This window comes from Saccopteryx leptura, chromosome 1 (genome assembly GCF_036850995.1).
Source record: "Saccopteryx leptura isolate mSacLep1 chromosome 1, mSacLep1_pri_phased_curated, whole genome shotgun sequence".
In the NCBI taxonomy this organism is placed as follows: Eukaryota; Metazoa; Chordata; class Mammalia; order Chiroptera; family Emballonuridae; genus Saccopteryx; species Saccopteryx leptura.
The window spans coordinates 39,245,012-39,267,827 of record NC_089503.1 but is presented as its reverse complement, the minus strand read 5'-3'; the positions used below and the strand labels follow the sequence as shown (position 1 = coordinate 39,267,827).

At 42.1% G+C, this 22,816-nt stretch overlaps 1 protein-coding gene and 1 non-coding gene across 3 annotated transcripts in view; both read left to right on the top strand.

The window, feature by feature from the left end:
* NELL1 (neural EGFL like 1) overlaps positions 1-22,816 on the top strand; it is an 845,221-nt gene that overhangs the window by 370,376 nt on the left and 452,029 nt on the right. For both annotated transcript variants that reach the window (XM_066364424.1, XM_066364414.1), the window contains exon 13: positions 12,903-13,028. In XM_066364424.1, coding sequence (XP_066220521.1) covers positions 12,903-13,028 — 126 coding nt within the window. The remainder of the gene's footprint in view (positions 1-12,902; positions 13,029-22,816) is intronic.
* Positions 21,240-21,315, top strand: TRNAS-AGA (transfer RNA serine (anticodon AGA)). The gene has a single exon. It is a non-coding gene; the product is annotated as a tRNA-Ser (tRNA).

Below are 22,816 nucleotides of genomic sequence, written 5' to 3'. Positions count from 1 at the left end.
AACTATATGTTAAGAAAGCTGGGGGTGGGGGAGCATTACTGCCCAGTTCAATCACAGTAATAAACCAAGGCCATCAATATTTTATGAAGTTGTCTTTCTTGTCGTTTCAAGACCCAAAACAAAAATCTTCTGAGTGCATTCTTCTTTGATCCGCTTTGCTGAAATTGGCCACTAATATCTCCAGTAGAACTTGGACTGTGCTAACGAGTTTCACATTCGTGTGATTTCCTCTCTGCTGGATTAGTTCTCGTTCTGTATGGTCCGGCATTTTTCTCTTAGCATAAAAGTCAGGAGGCAGAGACTACTTCCCACTGACCTTGGGGATCTTGACTGCCTGTGGAACTTAGCCATCTCTCAATAGCTCTTGATTTTCCCTTCGCAGTTGTAGGGAAGACAAGAGACCATTGTAGCTTCTACAGTTTTCAGTGTGTTCTTTGATTAGTCTAACGCACAACTCCGAGGAACCCTTGGACCTTTTTAGAGGCACAGGGTGGTTTTGTTGGTACTGCTGGCTGAAGTAGGGTTCAGACACTGGTAGACTCAGATAGGCTGGGCACGTTCTGAGGCCAAAGCTGCTTTAATCACCTTTCACTCAGCAGACTTCTTTCCTTGTAGATACTCTACATCAGTTTGTGGGTACTCCCCAAGGTCAGAAATGCTGTGCTGGGAAGAAAGTCATGGAGTCGTGTTTATAATGCTTTTGCAATGTCAGCTAGAACCTGGTATGCTGAGATTCTCAAAGGCACAAAGAAATGTGTTACTTTATGACTGTTTGACTCTGAAGTTGAGGCCTGCAGGGGAAAAACATCTTAGCATTAATTTCCAAATATCTAACCTAAGTTATATATGGAGAATACTTTTAATATTTTATTTTATTTTTTATTCATATTGATTCTTTTTTTAGATAGAGGGGAAGGGGGGGTAGATAGAAACATTAACTTGCTGCTCCACTTATCCATGCATTCATTGGTTGATTCCCACATGTGCCCTGACCAGGGATCAAACCCACAACATTGGCACATAGAATGACACTTCAACCAACTGAGCTACCTGGCCAGGGCCGGAAAATGCTTTTTAAATAACAGATTTCAATAATCTAACTGTGACCCTATGGTATCTTTAACTTTGTGTAAGAAGACTTCTTTACTATGCATGGCATGATCAAAAAGGTTATTTGAATTTTTAACCTGCAAATATTTAATCTGGCAGCAATGTGTTTGTTTGACAAACATGTTAGAAGATGACATTAAAATCCATTTCACCAGGCAACTGAGAAATTTAAAGAGTGGGGCAAAAGTAGGTTCACAATTATGAATACATAAAACAGAGTTTATTCTTGTATTATTATTATTTATTAATTATTGTATTATTTTCCATATGAATAAATCTACTTTTGCCCAACCCTGTATTAGTCATTTGGGCCACTGTAACAATATCCATAGACTTCTTGGCTTAAACAACAGAAATTTATTTATTCACAATCTGAGAGGCCGGAAATCCGAGGTCAGGGTTGCCAGCGTGGTTGGGCTCTGGTGAAAGCTCTCTTCCTGGCTTGCGGGTCGTCGCCTTCTCCCGGTGTCCTCACGTGGTGCAAAGAAAGCAAGAGCAAGCTGTGTGGTGTCTCTTCATGTACGAGCGGGGATCTCATGAGGGTGCCACTCTCACAACATCATCCAAATATAATTATCTCCAAAGAACCCACCTCCAAAAAGCATCATATTGGAGGTTAGGGCTTTAATATATGAATCTGGGGTGGGCATGGGGGACACAATTCTGTCCATAGATGTTATGTATGTACCTCCCTAGTTTGTTTGTTTTTTAAGATTTTATTTTTTTTGGGGGGAGGGAGGAGCAGGAAGCATCAACTCCCATATGTGCCTTGACCAGGCAAGCCCAGGGTTTTGAACCAGCGACCTCAACGTTCTAGGTCGATGGTTTATCCACTGCATCAACACAGGTCAGGTATCTCTCTAGTTTTTCTTAGCATTTTTCCCCTCTTCTTTTATTTTATTGTCTTCTTTTTGCTTCACTTTATATTTATTCTCATCTCTTCTTGGCCTTTTTATTCTCTTGCCTTTTCTCTCTTTCTTTCTCCCTTCTCCTTCCCATTCTCTCTCTCTCCCTCTCTCCCTCTCTCTCTCTCTCTCTCTCTGTTTCTCTCTCTTCCTGCCCATTAAAGCTTCTTGTGATGACATGCTTTAAGGCACAGACATCCATCCATGGGTTGAATCTGATAGGCAGATATGTTTTGCTTGGTTCAAAATGCTTGACAAGAATGGAGGCAGTATTTTTAAAACTTTAAATAAATGCAACTTCCCTAGAAAGATCAAAGATCTAGCTCACACCCCTGCGAGGAAATTCTATAGGGAGAACAGTGCAGGCTCTGGGGCCAAGGCACGCTGCCTGAATTCACGTCCTGGCAGCCCAGGTAGACCGCCTAGCTGTGTGACCTTAGGCAATTTCCTGTATATTTCTGCGTCTCTAATTTCTCACCTGTAAGTTAAAGATGATCATATGTGACATGCAACTCATAGAGTTATTATGAGTATTAAATGAGTTAATATGTGTAAAATACTTAAAACTATGTTTAACACATAGTAAGTGCTATATTGGTGATATGTCTTATTGCTCCTTCATGGTATTATTAACCCTTTGAGTAGTGAGTTTTTTTCATGCTGACTGACCCAGGAGCTCTTGAGAAGCCAAGGTCATATGCACAGTTTTGGAGTTGTCAACATAGAGTTTAACCCTCTGAGTAGTGAGTTTTTTTCATGCTCACTGACCCCCCCCAGGAGTGAGTTTTTCAAAAAATGAAATTAGCTCCAGTTTTATTAACTTAAAATCATGTTTGTTTGATAACCAATTTATGGAAATAAGAAAAACGTACATTTGCCTTTTTTTTAATGTTGCCTTACACATTTTTAAAATAAATTGATTGTACTCAGGATGGTCAGGAGGCACAAGGACGTACATGAATGTTGGTACTACTCAAAGGGTTAAACTAGAACTCCAGTTTTCTACAATCCAAACTCTTTCTATTGTCTTTCTGCCACTGAGGCTCCTTGTCACTTTCCATTTATCCTTGGCCTTGTACTGCGTTCTTTCCCTTATAAGAGAGAACCATTTCTTTGTTCTTGGAAGGAGGGGTAGGGGGCTATGTTTTAAGAAAAATAGAGACACCTTATTTGTGGAAGGAATATATTTGCATGTGTATATTCTACCTGGCTTTTGTAGCCATTTGATTTTTGTCCCCTTGCTTTAGGAAGAAAGCTGTAGTTGTAGAGAAGCATGGAATATTGGATGAAGCATGAATTCCAGAGCTAGAAGACCTTTATTCTGTTACTACCTCAGTGATTATAATTATCTGTGTGCCTTGCGGTCTCTTCTATCTTTTCTGAGCCTCTATTTTCAGATTTCTTTTTGTATTTTACCAAAGTGAGAAGCAGGGGGTGGGGTGGGGTGGAGGAGCAGACAGACTCCCGCTTGCCCCTGACCAGGGTCAACCTGGCATGCCCACCAGGGGGCGATGCTCAGCCCCTCTGGGGTGTTCGGAGCCATTCTAGCACCTGAGGGGGAGGCCAAGGAGCCATCCTCAGTGCCTGGGCTAACTTTGCTCCAGTGAAGCCTTGGCTGCAGGAGGGGAAGAAAGAGACAGAGAGAAAGAAGAGAGGGAAAGGTGGAGAAGCAGATGGGCACCTCTCCTGTGTGACCTGGCCGGGAATCGAACCGGGGACTTCCACACACCAGGTTGATGCTCTGCCACTGAGCCAACCAGTCAACCAGCCAGGGCCTCTATTTTCAGATTTTAAAAAGGGCATAATGATCCACATCTTATCTCTTTCCCTGGATTTTTATAAGTCCAATCAGGGATCATATCAGCCTCAATATATGATATTCAGTATGAATATTATATATTATATTTGGTATGACACAGATGGTATGAAAAATACTCTGTATGACACAGATGGAATTTATGAATAGTTCTAATATGACAAACTTGTCCAATCCACCATGTTTTTATAACTCATGATTCCTGCAGTCAGGAGATTGAAGTGTGATATAATTGCTCTGAAATTTATCTTACTAGTTCATGGACAACCTGCCCATTGGTTTTGTGTAAATATCTGTTTGCTAGTCACTGCTCTTCGTTTTCAGGGAAGATGCCAACTCAGTGGATACAGGCATCAAGAAACGGTGTGAATATCAGATCAACCCTGGCTGGGTAGCTCAATTGGCTAGAGTGACATCCCAATATGCCAAGGTGGTAGGTTCAATCCCTGGTCAATGCACATCCAAGAACCATCCAATGAATGCATAATAAATGGAATGACAAATCAATGTTTTGCTCTCTCTCTCTCTCTCTCTTCCGTCCTCTCTCTCTCTAAAATAAATAATAATAATTTAAAAATGACAGACCATCTTAACAGTATTTCCCAGGATTTGTGTTTTGGAAAAGGCATTAGTATTATCTTCAAGTTTCTTAAAACAGGAGGAGAGGGGGCAGTTCGAGAGAAACTGGTTCAGAGGCAGGCTGTTAGGATGAGTGGACAGAATGACCTAAATGTGTCAAGGACTTTAGAACTGGGGGTTATTTACATGCTCTCTGATTCAACTCCCTCATTTTACGGACGAAAAAAACCGATGTCTTGAGACGAGAAGTGATTGCTCAATGCTAGAGTTAGCCAATAGAAGAAGCAGGAATAAAACTTGATTTTTGACTGTCAATCCAGTGCTCTCGGTCCAACAGTCAGAGTGGAACAAGTATGGTTGGAGTCACAGAGACATGGGTTGAAATTTTACATGTAGTTTCTGATGCCAGGGCATAGGATAGTTGAGAACAAAGAGATGAGAGATACAGCGCTTGGCACAGAGCATGGTCTCAATAAATATTGGTTTTCTTTCCCTCCTTCGTTTTTTTTTTTGAAATGTGCACAAGGAGTGGGCATGCCGTCCCCCCCCACCCTAGACCCCCTCACTTCAGCTTCCTGGCCCTGTCTTCCTTGGGTTGCCTTTTTCCTGTGCAATTCTGATGAATAAGCCTGAGTAGATCACATCATTTTAGTAAGAGAATTCTTTGCATTTGCTTCTTTCTTTGCAGTCAGACCCTGCTCTCTAATTTAATAACGATGACGCCAAATTCAGGTCTGTGTGTGCTATGAATTCTCTTAGGCAGATGGAGGCTGGTGATATGTGAAGAATCATTATACCACATCAAGCTTTATTTTAAAGTCCATAAGTATACCTTTTTAAAACAAAACAAACTTCTTCACCATCCTGGGGAGGGACATAAATCTTGTATTTTTATTCCCTCAAAAGACCACCAGAAGATGAGCTCTAATATTTCAAAGGTGACAAGCAATCTATACGAATGAATCGCAATTTGAGCTCCATTATACTAGAGCTGATATATGCTGCAGTGAGGTTTAGAGCAGTTTCTCTAACAAAATTTAACAATCATAATATAGAAACCCAGGCCTTTTTGTCTCTAGTTACTAATCCTATAGGAGGCATTGAGATAGTCTTTAAAAAAAATTTTTTTTTTAATTCATTTTAGAGAGGAGAGAGAGTGAGAGAGAAGGTGTGGGGGGGAGAGCAGGAAGCATCAACTCCCACATGAGCCTTGACCAGACTCCAGATCGACACTTTATCTCTTCACTGCGCCACCACAGGTCAGACGTATTGAGATAGTTTTAAGCAACCAGAGTAGAAATTATATCAAGCTATGGGTTACAGCTGAAAGCAGAATGCTGTTGCTTGTTTGGGGAAGCTGGGTCACTGGAGCCTAAAGTATGAACACATTAGGATTGATTTACAAGAGCAAAAGAAGCAGGGATGTATGGGATAGCATTGCTTTTTGACAGAAGAGTGTTATTCCAGAACAAATGTTATGAACAGCATTGCACAGGGGCATGGAATTTGGAGATCTGCTTGTTTCCATACACTTTGTAACAGCATCGATATTATATAAAAGTCATATAATTGAAACATTATTGAGGGCCAGAACTAGCACAGTGAAAACAAGGCCAACTTTGAGGTCAGACTGTGCAGATTCAAGGCTAGCCTGTTATGTTTACTGACTTTGTACCTTGGGCAAGTGACCTAATAATCTGTGAGTCTCAGTTTCCTTCCTTGACATGGGGATACCTCCCTCCTACAGTTGTCAAGAGAAATAAGAGGAGGGATGAGATATTACCTCTAGAGCAGTGATTTTCAACCTTTTTTGAGCCACGGCACATTTTTTACATTTACAAAATCCTGGGGCACACCACCTACCAAAATGACACAAAATGACACTCTAACACAGTACATATTATACATATATTTAATAATATAGTTTCTAAATGTATTTATACTCACTTAGTGTGAAACCTGGGCCTATTTCGATGAACACAAAAGGGATATCCTGGCAGGAATGGTAGAAAGATACAAACAAAGCTCTTCCTCAACAGTTCTCAGTCTTTCTCTGTTTTTAGTTTTTATCCCAGTCAAGCTTGAGAAGCTCAGCTCACATAGATATGTGGTTGAAAATGGGAGCAATGTCAAAATAGCTTTGTTGGCCAGAATGGGGAACTCTTTGGCAACAGATAACCAAAAACTGTCCAAAGGAAGATCAGCAAACTTTAGCTTTAAAGTTAGATAACATTGTGATGCATTGTATATCACCCTATGTGGGGGCCTCTTTTAAAAAGAAAAAGGTCAAATATCTATATACACCATCAGGATAGACATAACCAGCTGACGCTGAGGCTTCATCTAGTGGTGACAACATTTACCTCCAGTCCTGACCAGGATTAGAAATCGGGACCATGGGGAGGAGTAGCAGCTTCAACTACTCGCCGCGGCCATACAATGACAAGTGCGCGGCAGCCCGAGTGGGGACCTTCCTGGGTGTGGATGAGAGGCGGCCTACTATTGGTTCATCACTAGTGGTCGGGATGAATCCTAGAAGGTGATTGGTCAGTGAGCGGTCCCTGTGCCTCCACTCTTCCTGTCACTGATAGCTGGAGGAATTGTGAGGGGAATGTTTATGTTCGGATGGAGGCGGCTGGCGGCGGGCTGGATAAATAGCCTCTGCGGGCCGTATCCGGCACGCGGGCCGTAATTTGGGGACCCATGTTTAATTTCCCCACAGCACACCTGACCATGTCTCACAGCACACTGGTTGAAAAACACTGCTCTAGAGGACCTAGCATAATGTCTGATATATAGAAATGACAGGTATTTATTGAATATTAACCAGGTGTCAGGGGCTGTTCCTAGTTTTACCCTATGAGGATTCATCTTGTTATCACTCTGTGCCTAATGATGTGGGCTTTATTTCTATTTTTAGTTTGTTTTATAATTTTTTTTATTGTTCTAGCAAATGTTATTGAAATTGTAGTTCTTTTTAGAAAAGCTTCCTCCACTGATTCAGACCTTTATCTTGAGCCTGGATTTGAATTTGTTCAACTTCTGCCTTGAGATTCAGCCTCCTGGCTTTTGGGTGAATATCACAGTGGCAGAGACCATTGTCTGGGAGAGAAAGAGACCACTTCAGAGAAAGTGCTGTCTCCACCGCGCAAAGGTCAGCCTGCTTCTCAGGGCTGTGCTTATAAAATCCTGTTGCTTTGAACTATCTCGGTTTCTCTCTCTCTGAGCATTGATTTATTCTTTCATTAGGGAGTTCTATTTTATTTTGTTTTGTTTTATTTTTCTTCTCATTATTTATTACTTTTTTGTCTGTGAACAAAAAGCAGCATTTGTCCTAGGCTCATTTTAAAACTCTCCATTGTTCTTTTTTTCTGAAGATTTTTCTCAGGCTATCCCAGCTCTCTGAAGGTGTTGGTTCTGTTTGGATTCTCTCCGTGCTCAGTTTTGCTTTAGAAGCAGTCTGGAGTCCTGTTGACATTGTCTGCAGAGTGATGCCTTTCCTTTCCTTGAGGGTGGACAGGCAATCTTTCTGTAGGCAAACATGTTACCACTTCATCCCCCATCCCCATCCAGACACTGTGGGGCTTGTCAGTTTCTTCCTTTCCTCCTCCACCTTGTCTCCAGAGGCTGCAAACACTTTCTCCTGTCCTCCTCATTTATACCAGGAAGTAGTTTTTATATCTGGTTGTTGCATGATGGGCGATAAACAACAAAGATAAAGTTGTGACAGTTTAATGTTCTGGTACATCTGTCAACTTTTACTTTTTATTTTGGTGCTGTTTTTTTTTTTCTGGGATGCCACCAGGAAATTATCAGGTATGCAAGCGCTGAAATTACCAATGGTGTGAATGAACTGAAGACCAAACCTACTGGGAGGCACACTGGCCCACGGAGCAGCTGGGATATATGACCCGGGGTGGGGTAGGATGGGAGGGACACATGGCCTGGGTGACTTGTGGAGAACAAGAGTTAGATAAACCTATGTGAGAAATTCTCACTGGGGTTTTTCTAACCATCTCCTCATCTTGTTTTTGAAAGCATTTTTTCAAAGCTTTAGAATCCTGTGAAACAAGGAAATGGCCTGGCTGTTGGAATTAAAATAAGCTTGTTATAGCCAAGTAACTCCTTCAAATCTAGGCAGAGCAGACGCCCTCAGTTGCCCAGTGGCCTTAGGAAAGTGAGCCAGGGCTTTCTTTCCCTTTGGGAGGAGCTCACAGATTCTTCACTGTAGTCAGAAGCTTGGTTGGCCACTGAGACACTTGGGCTGAAGATTGAATTGCCCCTAAAAGCACAGCCTGACAAGTTCCTCATCTTAAAGAATGGCTGGGCATCCCAGCAGAATGTGATGGAGTTCAGTATGGCTGTGTGTCTGTGAGTAAAATACCAGCGTGATTTAGCCTTCCGCCTGCCCTGGTCCCATCCATTCTGTTCACTGCAGCTGAGTGACATTTTAGAAACAGAAATTGGATTGTGTCCCTACCCTGATTAAAGTCTAGACTCCTTTGCCCGGCAGGTCAGGCCCAGCAGGGTCTGGCTCTTGCTGATCTTTGCTGGTTCTTTATAAATAGGCAAAACTTCTTTCCTCTAAACTCATTTTTCCCAAACATTCTTCTCTGTCAGGTATGTTCTTCCCCTCCCCTTTACCTGTTTCGCTTCCACGGAGAATCCTCAGACCACCTCAGAAGAGAAGGTCTGACCCCCTGTTGAAGGGGCTTACGTTCCCGCCAGGACTTAGCCAGTGCTGCTCAGTGTTCCACCAGGCTGTGAGGTCCAGCATGGCTCTTTGTTCATCCCTCTTCCATGGGGTTTATTAGAGGGCTAATTCGTGTTCATGCTCAGTCATATAGTCAGGCCTATCTTCGAAAAGGAGGGGCTAATACTGTTGTATGACATACTCGAAAGGAAGAAAGCTGATATTTGATGAATAACACTAATACCATTAGCCCCCTCCCTCCGATAACTGCCCCCCCCCCCCGCCTCACAATGAGCTGTTCTTCCACTCTCCTGTAGTCATACAAAAGACCTTGGAATCAACAACTGAATCCCCTCCAGAATCTTAATGTCGATCACACTGCACTATGGCTCCATTTTCTGGTTTTCCAGCTCATGTCCCCTAGTACCCTCTGTAATAATTTCTTGCCTCCATCAGGCAGGATTCCTGCTGAAGTTGGGGTTCCCCAGGAAGCACCCGCTGAGATGAAGAGTGATATACAAGGAAGTTGATCAGGGAGTGGGACCGGAATGGACGCCTGTGGGGGAAGGGAAGAGACAGGATGGGTAGAAGGATGAGTTAGCTCAGTCCTGTTGAGTACTCCGAACCTGGGATTGTCCTATGTTGAGATCAAGGAGAATCAGTTTTTATTGTAGGTTTCCCTCAGGAATGGAGTGTGATGGGGGGTGAGTTATCTCTCTTCAAGCAAGGACAATTTTTCTAAAAGCTCACAGCTGAAGGTCATTAGTAGGCAGTGCTCCCATTAGCTGGGAGAGTAAGTTCTTTAGTTCTGAAGAGCTATCTAGGTGCTGCAGCCCAGTGTGCACCATAATGTCCAATCCATTTCACCTGTCTACCTCCTTCTTCATGTCCTCGCTTCTCTCCTTAATAGCTGAGATTCGTCAGCATCTCCTTATCAACACTTCTTTTCTTTTACACTCAATCCTTTGTATCTTTTTTTAACCATCCTATTTGCTGAAAAATTCATCTCTGGTTATAACTTTCCAATGCCCCTGCACTTGACTCAAATATTTGAACGAGACTGGGAAAAAAACACATGGCCATGCTGACTGCTCTCGCTTAACATTTAGGACCACAAACCACAGGTAGCTCCTCCGCTACCCTACCACACACCCTAGCAGGTTCTCTTTTTCTCTTCCCAGAATGACTTTTTAATGCCTCCTCCCTTCCCCTTAAAATTAAACATCCAATACCTCCTCTCTCTCCTAATTCTCAGATGTTATCTTCTCTTCTCATTTCATTGAGAAAATAAAACACAGCCAAAGGAGAACTACTTCACTTCCCACCAACAAAGATGCCCACCGACCTCCACCTCCTCCCTTCTCCTTGGCTTCATTCTTGTGAAGGTGACTTGTTCTGTTTGTGCATTGGAGATCAGCTCCCCTCGCCCGGTTCGGGGCTTTGCTCCTGCACTGATTTGCTCTCTCTTCTACATCACCATTGTTCTTCAATCGTGGTGAATTACTTTGAACAGCGTACAAGAATGCTGTGATCTTTTCCATTTTTGAACAAGACTGTCTCTTGTCACCAAGTCACTCTATAGCTTCTACCCCATTTTTCTTAATGGTAAATATCTCAAAAGGTTTGCCTTGTTCTTCTGTTCTTTACCTGCTCATATTCCATTCTCTCTCTAATTGACTACAGTCAACTTGTGCCCTATTCCTTTCCCAAAACTACTCTTAATGAGGACAGGGTCAGCAGTGAACTTCTTGCCAAATCCAGTGGTTAGTTCTGTCTTTAACTCATTCAGCTTTGTAGCAGCAGGTGACAGAAGTGATCATTACTCCTTTCCTGAAGCACTTTTCCTCTTGAGTGTCATGAAGTTCACCTTCTGCAAAGCAGAATGTTTAAGGAATGCCGGAAGCCAACTTGTTAACGAGTCAGGATGCTCTGACAGCCAGAAAGATCTAAATTCCACCCCCTCCTTCTAAGCAGTTACTGTCCTCTCTCCAATTTCTGGGTGAGTTTCCTTCACACTCTGGCTGGTTGTAATCTTATTGTATAGTTTTTGTTTGTTTTTTTTTCTTTTATATTCCTGTTGTTCATTGGCTTTTATTGTCCACTGTCTTGGGTCACTTTTGTAAGCACACGATGACATGAATTAATTCATGAGTTTCTGCTGTTTTGTTCTTATATCACAGCGATGGAAGTCTTGCTGAGTTTCCAAGACCTCAATTACCTTACCATAACTTTTATTTATAGACTGACAGATTTTTATCTACTGATGGATTTTTATCAGACTGAAAATTATATCTACTTTTATTCTTAAAATAAGTAGATGAATGAGGTTTCTAGTGACTCAAGATAGCTGTTTTTATTCTCCGTTTCTGTACATGAAGGAAGGGTATTAGGGTTTCAGTGATAGTCTTCCTAGTAACACTGTATTGGACTAATTATCATTTTCCAGGTGCTTTCCTGAAGTAAATCCTGCCAAATAAGAGATTGACTTCTGAGCTCAAACCCCAGTTATAGCATATTCTAACAGGGTGATTTTGTGCCAAATATTTCACTTCCCTGAGTCTCAGTTGTCTAGACTTTAAATGAGAGCAGCATTGTACTTGACTCATGGAATTGTATGTGAGTTAAATTAGATAATACACTTAAGGATATAAAGCAGTAGGTTCCTAACTGGCCCTTGTGACAAGCTGGTGTGGATTCTGGGACTCAGAGTGGCTAAATGCCAGTCACAGGCTAGGAACTAGGAGGACCGGAGCTAGAACCCACATTTCCTATCTTGGATTCCCACGCTGTGTTCATATCCTCCCCTCTCCCTAGCCATCACACATGAACAGTATGAGTAAAAGAAGCAGAAAGTAATTTTTGAAAACAACTTCTATGCCCTGGCCAGGTAGCTCAGTTGGTTAGAGCATCATCCTGACGTGCGAAGGTTGCAGGATCAATCCCCAGTCAGGGCACATAAGGAGCAACAAATGAGTGGATAAATAAGTGGAACAGCAAATCTCTCTCTCTCTCTCTCTCTCTCTTTCTGTCTCGTCCTTCTTCTCTCTCTCTCTCTTTAAAAAAAAATCAATTGAAAAAAAAAAAAAAGAAAGAAAACCTCCAGAAAAGACCAAACTCTTAAATTTGTAGGTTACTTTAATTGTTATTGTGAACTTTTATGAGAAAGCAAGTGGTGCTTTGACCTCCTTTCTATGGAGAAAAATACCTTTTTTTCCCTCTTTTTATTTAGCCCAATATTCTATTACATGGACTGGATCTCCAGATCAAGAGATGAAAGGCATTAATTTGCATTAGACAACAACTGCTATCTGTATTCACAGTTCAGCGTGGGGGAACCTGGCTGCTCCATCATTTTGTAACAGATGGATTAAAGCATGTATTAGTAAGACACACAGCAGAGAGGGATGGATTCCCTTGATCTTGCTGATAACAGCTATACCATGTACAATGGACACCTAATAAATATTAATAAGTATCAACTCACTGGACACAGAACTGTTTGATTTTGGACATTAAATCAAGCTCCCTTCGTGGTGAGAGATTAATAATAGTACATTTATTCTTTATATTTCTTGGACTTTTAACTGCTTTGTCATACTATGCATCTTTCTCGAGATACTTTTAGCTCAAGATGGGGTGTAATCCCCCAGCTGAATTAAAACAAGTTTTTGTGTTTAATGCACCTTGCTTTTTCCCATGGTTTCAAAGGGCATTCACATTTTCTACTTTCCTTGGAAGATGATTACACCCTGATTTAGTCATTCAACTAACCGTGATATTGCTCTTTATTTTTTTTCAGATATCGATGAGTGTGAAGCTAAGATGCATTACTGTCATGCCAATACTGTGTGTGTCAACCTGCCTGGCTTGTATCGCTGTGACTGTGTCCCGGGATACATTCGCGTGGATGACTTCTCTTGTACAGGTGAGCTCTGAGAAGCTGATTCAACCCTTCTGTAAGGCCAGGGGCTGCCGCCATCATTGCCATGCAGGTTTCCATTGAATTCAGAAAGATAGTAAAGAAACAATGGAGCCAAAAAATGGTGGGCCATTCCTTTATCAAATTCTCACACCGGCCAACAAGCAAACACACAGGGAAAACACTTTCCTCCCTCTCAGGGCTCCCAAAGCCCTGATACATTCTCTGATTCCACAACCAGAAGAATCTTCTCTGGTTTCTCCTAGAATCAAAGACCCCACCAGTCTCAGCGGAGCTCACAAAGCCCCTCACTTCTGGTTCCCGATCTGCATACCTTCTCTCTTTGCAAAACTGGCTTCTTCTTCAGCACTCTGCGTTCTCTCTGCTCTCCCTCTGCATACATGGCTTCTTACTGCCTCTTCTGCTTTCTCTTTTCAAAACTTTCTGGTGTGAAAACCTCTCCTCCAACAAACATTAGCAAAACAATGGCCCTTCCCAAGCAGGAATGCAATCTGCAATTTGCAATCAACAGCCCTTCTCTGAGGGCAAGCACACATGTGGCTGCCAGCATCATCTTCCAAGAACAAAAGTGAGCAAACTCAAAAAATATAAATTTTACCAGCTCATTTGCTCAACACCTTCTCTGCACCATGTATGTGTTGTTCCATTTAGCATCAAGTGCACTAAGTACTAGTTTTGCCTAAATAGTTCTCCTCTTGCATTAATTTACACTCACCTTTGGTGAAAAAAAAGCAATAAAAAATTTTATCTGCAAAATTTAATTTCACTCCTAGTATTTCTGCTTGTGTGTATGAGCATGCATGCACGGGCACTTGATTTGAAATTGGAAGATCCTGTTGCCTATAATAACACTGGACTTAAGGACATCAGTTCTAAAACATATCAAACTATTTTCCTACCATCATGATGAAATGTTTTTATATATAGGAAAACGTACTTTGTTTCCCCATTGGGAAAGACAAGGGTTACATTTAAAGAGAAAGCAGCAATATCTGGTGGGCAGGGATTGGACATATGGGAAGTAGTCAAGCCTTTTGATTGATATACTAATAGTCAGTTTCCTCCCTCTTTTCCCCTATGTCACTGGGCTGTAAACACTAAACTGGGACTCCAGGGATTGTGGTTGGTGTCTTTGTGTGAGTAATGCTGGCTTTGTGGGGCATTTGGTTTAGGTTCCAATGTACTTCCAATCCTGTATACGGATGGAGTCCTGAACAGTCAATTGGTTAACGGTGGTAGAAGATTCTGAGTCTTTCTTTTGGTCAGATGTCTTTAAATGAGCAATCTGAAACCTACAAGGAAAGGGCCCTAAGAACACAAGATTTTCCTGACTCATCTTTCTCTTCCTCCTGATAACATGGGCATAGCAAAACTGAATTCTTCACTCAGAGCGGAATGCCACTCTTTTCTTAATTTGTTTCTTCTGAGTCACCTTTTGAGAAGAGCAAAGAGTTACAAAAGTTAAGGAAGCAATGTTTGTATGTCCAAATTTCTTTGACATGGATTGTTGTGTGTATGTGTGTGTGTGTGTGTGTGTGTGTGTGTGTGTGTGTATGTTACTATTCTTTAAGGGGCTGGTGAGCTTGGATTGATGGAGGTTTCTAGTGGCCACAGAAGGCCAAATCTTGTTTATCTATCTTTTACATAATATAACTAAAGTTCCTAGAGAAATAAAAGAGAGAGACTGTATAAACATAGCATGCTGAGATCGAAACATTTTAAGGGTGCAGAAATCTTTTGGGCCTATAAAGAAACACAATCTAAAAGTCTGTGTTGTGATAGATGACTATTTCTCTGTTCTTAATAGTAAAACCAATGCCTTAACTTATTTTCACCCTAAGAGTAGCAGGAACCAGTGAATATCTTTCCAATGCAGCAGCACCATGTCATGCGACTCACTAAACCTTAATTAAAGCCCTGCTGTGTGGAAGGAAAGGCTTTGTTGAAATTGCATCAGAGAACCACTTCTGTTCTTATTTTTCCGCTAAGGGAGGAAGGATCAAGCTGGTGCTTGTTGAATGCCTAATGACAGGTGCTCTGGTGGTTCATATATAGGACCAGATAAAAATGTATTATTTTAAGAACTAGCTCCAGAATTACTTTTAGAAAAGAAACTGTGTTGTCTGGAGTAAAAGGCAAGAGTGTGGGTATCATGGGTACCCAATAACTCCTCTCCCCACCTCCAAAAACACCACACAGCTCTGTAGGAAAATATCTACACACACTCCTGGGCATGCACATGCGCGCTCACACACACACACTTTGTGTTTTGTTTGTGTGTGTGTATCTTGTCTGAGAGGGAACAGAAGAGCTAGAACACAAGAGAGACAAACAAGGAGGAGGAGGGTGGAACCAGTCAGAGCAGGCTGGGTGCTGTGGAGGATGGAGGGCTAGTCAGGAGCATCCAGAAGAGGGAAAGTTGAAAGGACTTTTAAGGGTAGATTATTTAAGGTGAGGTCTTTTCTGTCTTTTGCTCTATGGTATGCAATGCAGGCCTTCCTCATCACCGTGAAACCTCCCGCATCTGCTATGCATCCTGAGTACCAGGTAAGACCCTGCGCCTCCCAATGGAATGCAGGGTCACGTGGTGGGCAGCAGAAATGGTATGCCTGTGTAGAGAATGCTGAAACCTCTGAGGCAGAAGGAAGCATTCCTATCCCTTTCCCTGCCCCCCCGCCCCATATACTATACACACACGCGCCACTCTCACCATTGCCTCCTCCCAGGACTTTCAGAAATCTTGATGAGGACTTTGGACTCTGTGGGTTATAGATTTGGAAGTAAGATCTTTTCCTTTAAAAAAACCTTCCATTGAGCCCAGATTTCTTCCTACTTACTGCCTTATTTTTCTGTTTCTATTCAAAAGTAAAACTTCTTAATTTGTCTGTGGTTATTGTCCTCCTTGACATTTACTCTCCTCATCCCCTCTGCAACCCTCTCCTGTATAAGGCTTCCATACTCACCGTCCCACAGAGATGACATCTGTCCAGGTCATCATGAACTTCTTTTTTTTTTAATCTTAATTTTCTTGTCATTAAATGAGAGACAAAGAAGCAACGAGGCAGAGAGACAGACTCCTGCATGTGCCTTGACCAGGATCCACCCAGTACGCTCCCTATAGGGCAAAGTTCTGCCCATCTGGGGCCGTTGCTCCATTGCTTAACAAATGAGCTATTTCAGCATCTGAGGTGAGGCCATGGAGCCACCCTGAGAGCCCAGGGCCAGCTTGCTCAAACCATTTGAGCCATGGGTGTGGAAGGAGAAGTGAGAGAGAGAGAGAGAAAGGGGAGGGGGTGGGGTGGAGAAGCAGATGGTCACTTCTGTGTACTCTGACCAGGAATCAAACCCAGGACTTCCACATCATGAACTTCACTTTGCTAAGTCTAATGCTCTTATTTTTTATGATCACTCAGCAGCATTTAGCAGGCTGGCCGTACCTTCCTCTTTTAAATATATCATTTTCTTGATTGTTGAGATAGCATCTTTCCTGATTTTCATTCTATCTCACTGGCCACTCCTGACCAGTGTGTCCCTAGTAGTTTTTCTTCCTCTGTTGACCTTGTAAAGGTTAGATCACTGTAATGCTCTGTCATGGATGTGTCTCCCATTCGCCTATGTATTCTTTTTTGATGCCTTCATTCCATCTAGGACTTTCACAGCACTTTTATCAATAGCACTTACATTTCTGTTCAATTCTAATCTTACTGTCGAGCTTCTGATTCATATATTCAACTGGACACCCATGCGTAGGTGTTTCATGGGCATTTTATGTTAAATGTGTATAAAACAAAAACTCCTGATTTTTTTTTCCCACTTCTGCAAACCTCCTCCTCTTCTAGTTTTCTCCATCTCAGCAAATAAAAGATCAACTACGCAGTTGTTTGAGCCCCAAAGCTAGGTTTAGACTTGATTCCTTTTCTGCTCTTGCCCCGCCACTTTTAGACCAGGCACCGGTCTGGTGGACTCTCCTCTCCGCTCCCTGATCTAAGTCAGTCCACTCCTGTCCAGACTCTGTCCCACCAAGCTGCTGGCCTGCGCTGAGGTCAGAGGTCACCGCCCTGGATGCTCTTTCTGCTCCACTTTTCCTCCCCTGTAACTCTCTCTTCACGTAGCAGCTAGATCAAACTTTTTAAAGCAGAAATTATATAAATGTCCTTAAAATTCTCATGTGGTGACCCCTTACCCAGGAAAATTCATACTCCTTATTTTGATATAAAACCCTCTTTGGCTTCTCTCCTCTCTATCTCTCTGACTTTATCTTGTACTGTTTCCATCCTCGTTCATTATGGAGTGGCTACCCTGACTTTTGACTTTATTTCCCATTCAACAAATGGATTCCACCCCCGGCCCTTTGCCTGAGCTGTTGCTCCTTCTTAGAAGTGTTTTCCTCTTGATACCTGCCTATCTGGCTCTTTCTTGTCGTTACCAGTATAAAAATGACCAGCTCAGAGAGGTTTCTTTGATTGATATAATTAGCGACCCATTTTTCTGTCTTCTCACCTGATTTTAATTCTCTGGATATCACTTATCACTGTCTGATATTACTTATCACTGTCTGAAGTTTTTTTTATATATGTGATTTAAAAAAAATGTGTTTCTTTCTTTGAGGATGTAAGATATGAGAGCAGGGACCTTTTCCTTTTATTCACTACTCTGTCTTGGCTACCTAGACCATCACTGGGCACAGAGCACTGACCAATAAATATTTATTAAATGATGGAATGAATAAAACCACTTGACCTTGAGCTCATGGTTTATTTCTCTACGTTTCATTTTTAAAACACTATTTATACGGACTACACCTGTAGATTATTGTAAAAATAAAATTATGTACGTGAAAATATTTACCATGGTATGTATGTCAGTCAGGATACGATATCCTGCATTAACAGATATCCCGAATATGTATTACTTAAAATAACAAGCTTTTATTTCTTGCTCATGCATTAAGCCTCTCATTGGCCAATAGGAGGGATGCTCAAGCTCATCATAATTACTTTGGGATACAAAATGATGATATAATCACTGCTGTGAACATGACTAGCCACCGAGACAGGGAAAAGAGCCTGAAGGGTCTTGCGTCAGCTATTAAATGTTCTCACCAAGGAATGATATATATCCCTTTCACTTGTACCGCATTGACTGGAACTGGTCACCGGCCCCAAACCAGCCCTGCCTTGTGCTGGAAGGGGTGAGGACTGGAAACGCACAGTGAATGGAGGTAACAAATAACCATGGTGACTGACAATAGATTCTCAACAAATTCTGTTTTGTTTTGTTTTGTTTTTTTTGACGTATGAGTTGTTGATTAAAGTAACTGTTTTCCCCAATAGCAGTTCACAACATGATGAGGAAATTAATCTAAAAAAAGAAGTATCTATTAAGCACATTGTACTAAGTGTTATGATGGAAATACAAGCAAACTGCAATAAGAAAAAAGGTGCTCGATTGCCAGGAGGGAGTGTTTGGAATGCAGTTTACAAGCCAAGAGGAGCCACTGGAGTTTACCAAGGCCTGCCAGGGAGCAGTGCCCTGGTGCCATTAGCATTTTACAGTGGGGAGTGCGGGTGGGAGTGAGGAGACCTGAGAAGCAAGCCTTCTCCCTGGCAGTTCTTTCCCCTCTAGACCAGACTCGGGGACCTCCATTAGACACGTTCATAGTAAGCTAGAACTCTGTCATTTATGTTGGTATCTTTAAAATAAGCCTGTTTGGCCAAATGTGCTCTGCATTCACTAGGTCCCCACCTCTAGTCTCTGCCATTTCTTTATTGACAAAGATGAGCCTTCTTCCCCTAAGAGGCTGTTTGCCTGGGGAATAAATGAGATGTATAGGAGAGGTCTGAAACTGTGTCTTTTCATCATCGCATTTCCAGTAGACACCTGGCTGGTAGAAATTGACTGACCTGAAGGCACCCTTTGTTGCCCCAAGCTCCTGACACAGCATTTCTTTTTATCAGCATTCTTTATTATCAAAGATCATTCTCTTCTTTGTCCCAAATCAGTTAGTGTCTGCTGCCCCTGTTTAGTTGATTTTCTAAGTGTGCCACGGTCATTCCCTCCACTTCTTTTTTTTTTAGTATGTCATTTAGCGTGACAACTTCTGTGAAGTCAGTAGCCATATTGAAAATTCCATCTGACTAAAAAGTATTGAGCCTAAAGTTAAAGCGGGTATATCAGCTCTGGTAATACATTGATTTATTGAATAATTGATTTAGTCATTCATTCATTTATTCATTCATCATTTTATTCTTTTCTCTAATAGACAATCTTGACTGTCAGAAAATATGGCCACCAAGATTAATGAAAAACGACCTCTGTAGTCAGGGAGTTCAAGGGTCCTGACCCAACTTTTTCAAGTGAGAAAACACAGATGATCATTCACCATCAAGCATGTTTTAATGTTTACTAAATCAGTTTCTCTTTAAAGTCTTAGTGGAGTTTAGGTAAATATTAGGTGTTTAACTCCTCATAGTTATGAGGCCTTAACAAATTCCAAAGAAGAAATTCCGAAGTAACCATTCCCAATTCTGTGTGCCGACAGTGGTCCTTTCAGAAAAACCACACCCGAGACAGTCAATGCCAAGCATGATCCTGGAGAGGAAAGGCAATGTGGCAAACAGAAAAGAAAGTAGCTTTTCCCTAGTTAAAAAGTGAAAAACTCGGCCCTGGTTGGTTGGCTCAGTGGTAGAGCATCGGCCTGGCGTGCGGAAGTCCCGGGTTCGATTCCCAGCCAGGGCACACAGGAGAGGCACCCATCTGCTTCTCCACCCTTCCCCTTCTCCTTCCTCTCTGTCTCTCTCTTCCCCTCCCGCAGCCGAGGCTCCATTGGAGCAAAAGGTGGCCCGGGCGCTGGGGATGACTCCTTGGCCTCTGCCCCAGGCGCTAGAGTGGCTCTGGTTGCGACAGAGCAGCGCCCCAGATGGGCAGAGCATCGCCCCCTGGTGGGTGCCAGGTGGATCCCAGTCGGGCGCATGCGGGAGTCTGTCTGACTGCCTCCCTGTTTCCAGCTTCAGCAAAATACAAAAAAAAAAAAAAGTGAAAAACTCAGATCTCAGGGGAAAATGCAGTTCTAAGGGATCGACATTGAGGATAATTATAGCACTTAAAAATGTGCTCTAATATAATTATTACCCCTAGGGCCTGGGGATTGCCCATCAGAACCATTTATCACAGGGGTCCCCAAACTTTTTACACAAGGGGCCAGTTCACTGTCCCTCAGACCGTTAGAGGGCCGGACTATAAAAAAAAACTATGAACAAATCCCTATGCACACTGCACATATCTTATTTTAAAGTAAAAAAACAAAACGGGAACAAATACAATATTTAAAATAAAGAACAAGTAAATTTAAATCAACAAACTGACCAGTATTTCAATGGGAACTATGCTCCTCTCACTGACCACCAATGAGAGAGGTGCCCCTTCCAGAAGTGCGGAGGGGGCCGGATAAATGGCCTCAGGGGGCCGCATGTGGCCCGCGGGCCGGCCGTAGTTTGGGGACCCCGATAGGAGGCGATGTACTTTTTTTTCGGTAGGACAAAACCTAAAACACTTGTCCTTTGACACTGGGCGAGTTTTTGACCTTGTAATTTGTGAGTTTAAATCATGTTCTGTATAAGAGGTCCTTGAGTTACTTTGCTGTTTTATGAATTTCAAAACTGAAGAGTGCCCGACATTGAGTTGGGGGAGGGTTTTTTTTCCTATACCCTTTGATTTTTGGAATGGTCGACCTGCTTGATTTAGCGGTCTCCGACGTTCATTCATCTCCATGTAAACTCCTGTGTTTAGGCTGTTTGATATTATCATTAGATACTCAGGCAGCTTTAAAGGAGGATTTACTTGTGATTTATGACAAAAGCATGCAGAAATAAGACAGGTACTTGACAGTAATGGGTAAGCATTCATTTTTATGCCAAAAACTTCCCATGAAGGTAAGAAATAAAGGGAACAAGTGAGATAACAAATATCCCATGTGATTTTTATTACCTTGCTAAAAGGATTTTTATTTTCTTGGTATTGGCATGGGTGAAAGCTTGAAGTAAGGAAATGTGTGAAATACTCTGAGAAAGCTTAAAGAGTTAGATGTAATCATATATTAATTTAATGGTTTACATTAAATACCTGTAATGAAAAGAGGTTAGACAACAGTGTAAAGACTTAGGAATAAAAATTTAGCTGTTAAAAATTTTAGGTGTGGCCCTGGCCAGTTGGCTCAGTGGCAGAGCGTCGGCCCAGAGTGTGGAAGTCCCGGGTTTGATTCCCGGCCAGGGCACACAGAAGCGCCCCTCTGCTTCTCCACCCTTCCCCCTCTCCTTCCTCTCTGTCTCCCTCTTCCCCTCCCGCAGCCAAGGCTCCATTGGAGCAAAGTTGGCCCCGGTCCCATGGCCTCTGCCTCAGGTGCTAGAATGGCTCCAATTACAGTGGAGCAATGCCCCAGAGAGGGCGAGCATCACTCCCTGATGGATATGCAGGGTGGATCCTGGTTGGGTGCATGTGGGAGTCTGTCTGTCTGCACCCCACACCCCCTCACTTTGGAAAAATACAAAAAAAAAATTTTAGGTGAGTTTTCTGGGAAATGCTTTATTGTAGGGTTGATGAAATACAGAACTCTTTCAAATATGAGATACCTGATGCTTTCTCACTGAGCAGAGCCATATAAAATGGAGCTAAAATAGAACATTCTCCACCTCAGTGGAGCACAGTGGTAAATTAACCACTGATTATCCTGTCTTTCAAGCACATAGCATGTTGACTAGTTTTACTTTAGTGGAAAATACTATATCAAATGCTTTAGAATGAAAAAATACTTTTTTTTCAAAGATTTTTATTTATTGATTTGATAGTATGAGAGAGAGAGAGAGAGAGAAAGAGGGAGGGAGAGAGAGAAAAGCATCAACTCATAGTTGGTTAACTTTAGTTGTTCATTGATTGCTTTGTGTATGTGCCTTGATCAGGCAAGCCTGGGGCCCCAATCCAACAATCTTAGTATTCCAGGTCTGTGCTCCATCCACTGTGCCACCACAGGTCAGCCTGCAAAAGTGCTTTTTATTAAAGGGATCAGAAAACATGTATTGATGTGTTGAGTAAGAAAAGTCAAAGTTAGACATGTACAGTTGGATATTTCAAAATCCAACTCTGAGCTCTGATAATCATTATGAGACATTTGCTTTTTGTTTTCATGTCTTTGGCTGGTACATCCTTTCATTTGGTTCCTTATTTTATTATTTTTTAAATGTTTACTTTATTGACTTTAGAGAGAGGAATGGAGAGAGCAGAAGAGACAGGAACATCTGTTCCTGTGTATGCCCTGACCGGGGGTCGAACTGGCAACCTTTGCACTTCAGGATGAGGCTCTAACCAACTGAGCTATCTGGCCAGGGCTGATTCCTTATTTTAAAAGGTGGACTTTGTTACTTTCCTTCCTCTTCAGGAAAAGGATGTGACAGTACCAAAAGCAGGATTCCAAAATCCTAATTATCTAGGAGAGAGGTCTTCAACCTTCAACTTAGGTTAGATTCACTTAGCACATGGATGAGTAAACTACAACACCAAAAGTGGATGCCTGAGACTTCCCCCTTGAGATTTTGATTTGTAATTGGTTTAGTGCTACGACCTGGCTTCGGTGTTTTTGCTTAAATGACCGGGTGACTCTCCTGTGTCGTCAAGGTTGACAACCACTATTTTTGTAGAACAGAGAGGGTTGGAGAGTGAGGAGAGTATTAGAGGGTAGTCAGAAGAAAGAAGAATTGCCGTCTGTCTTGTAAGCTAGGAAA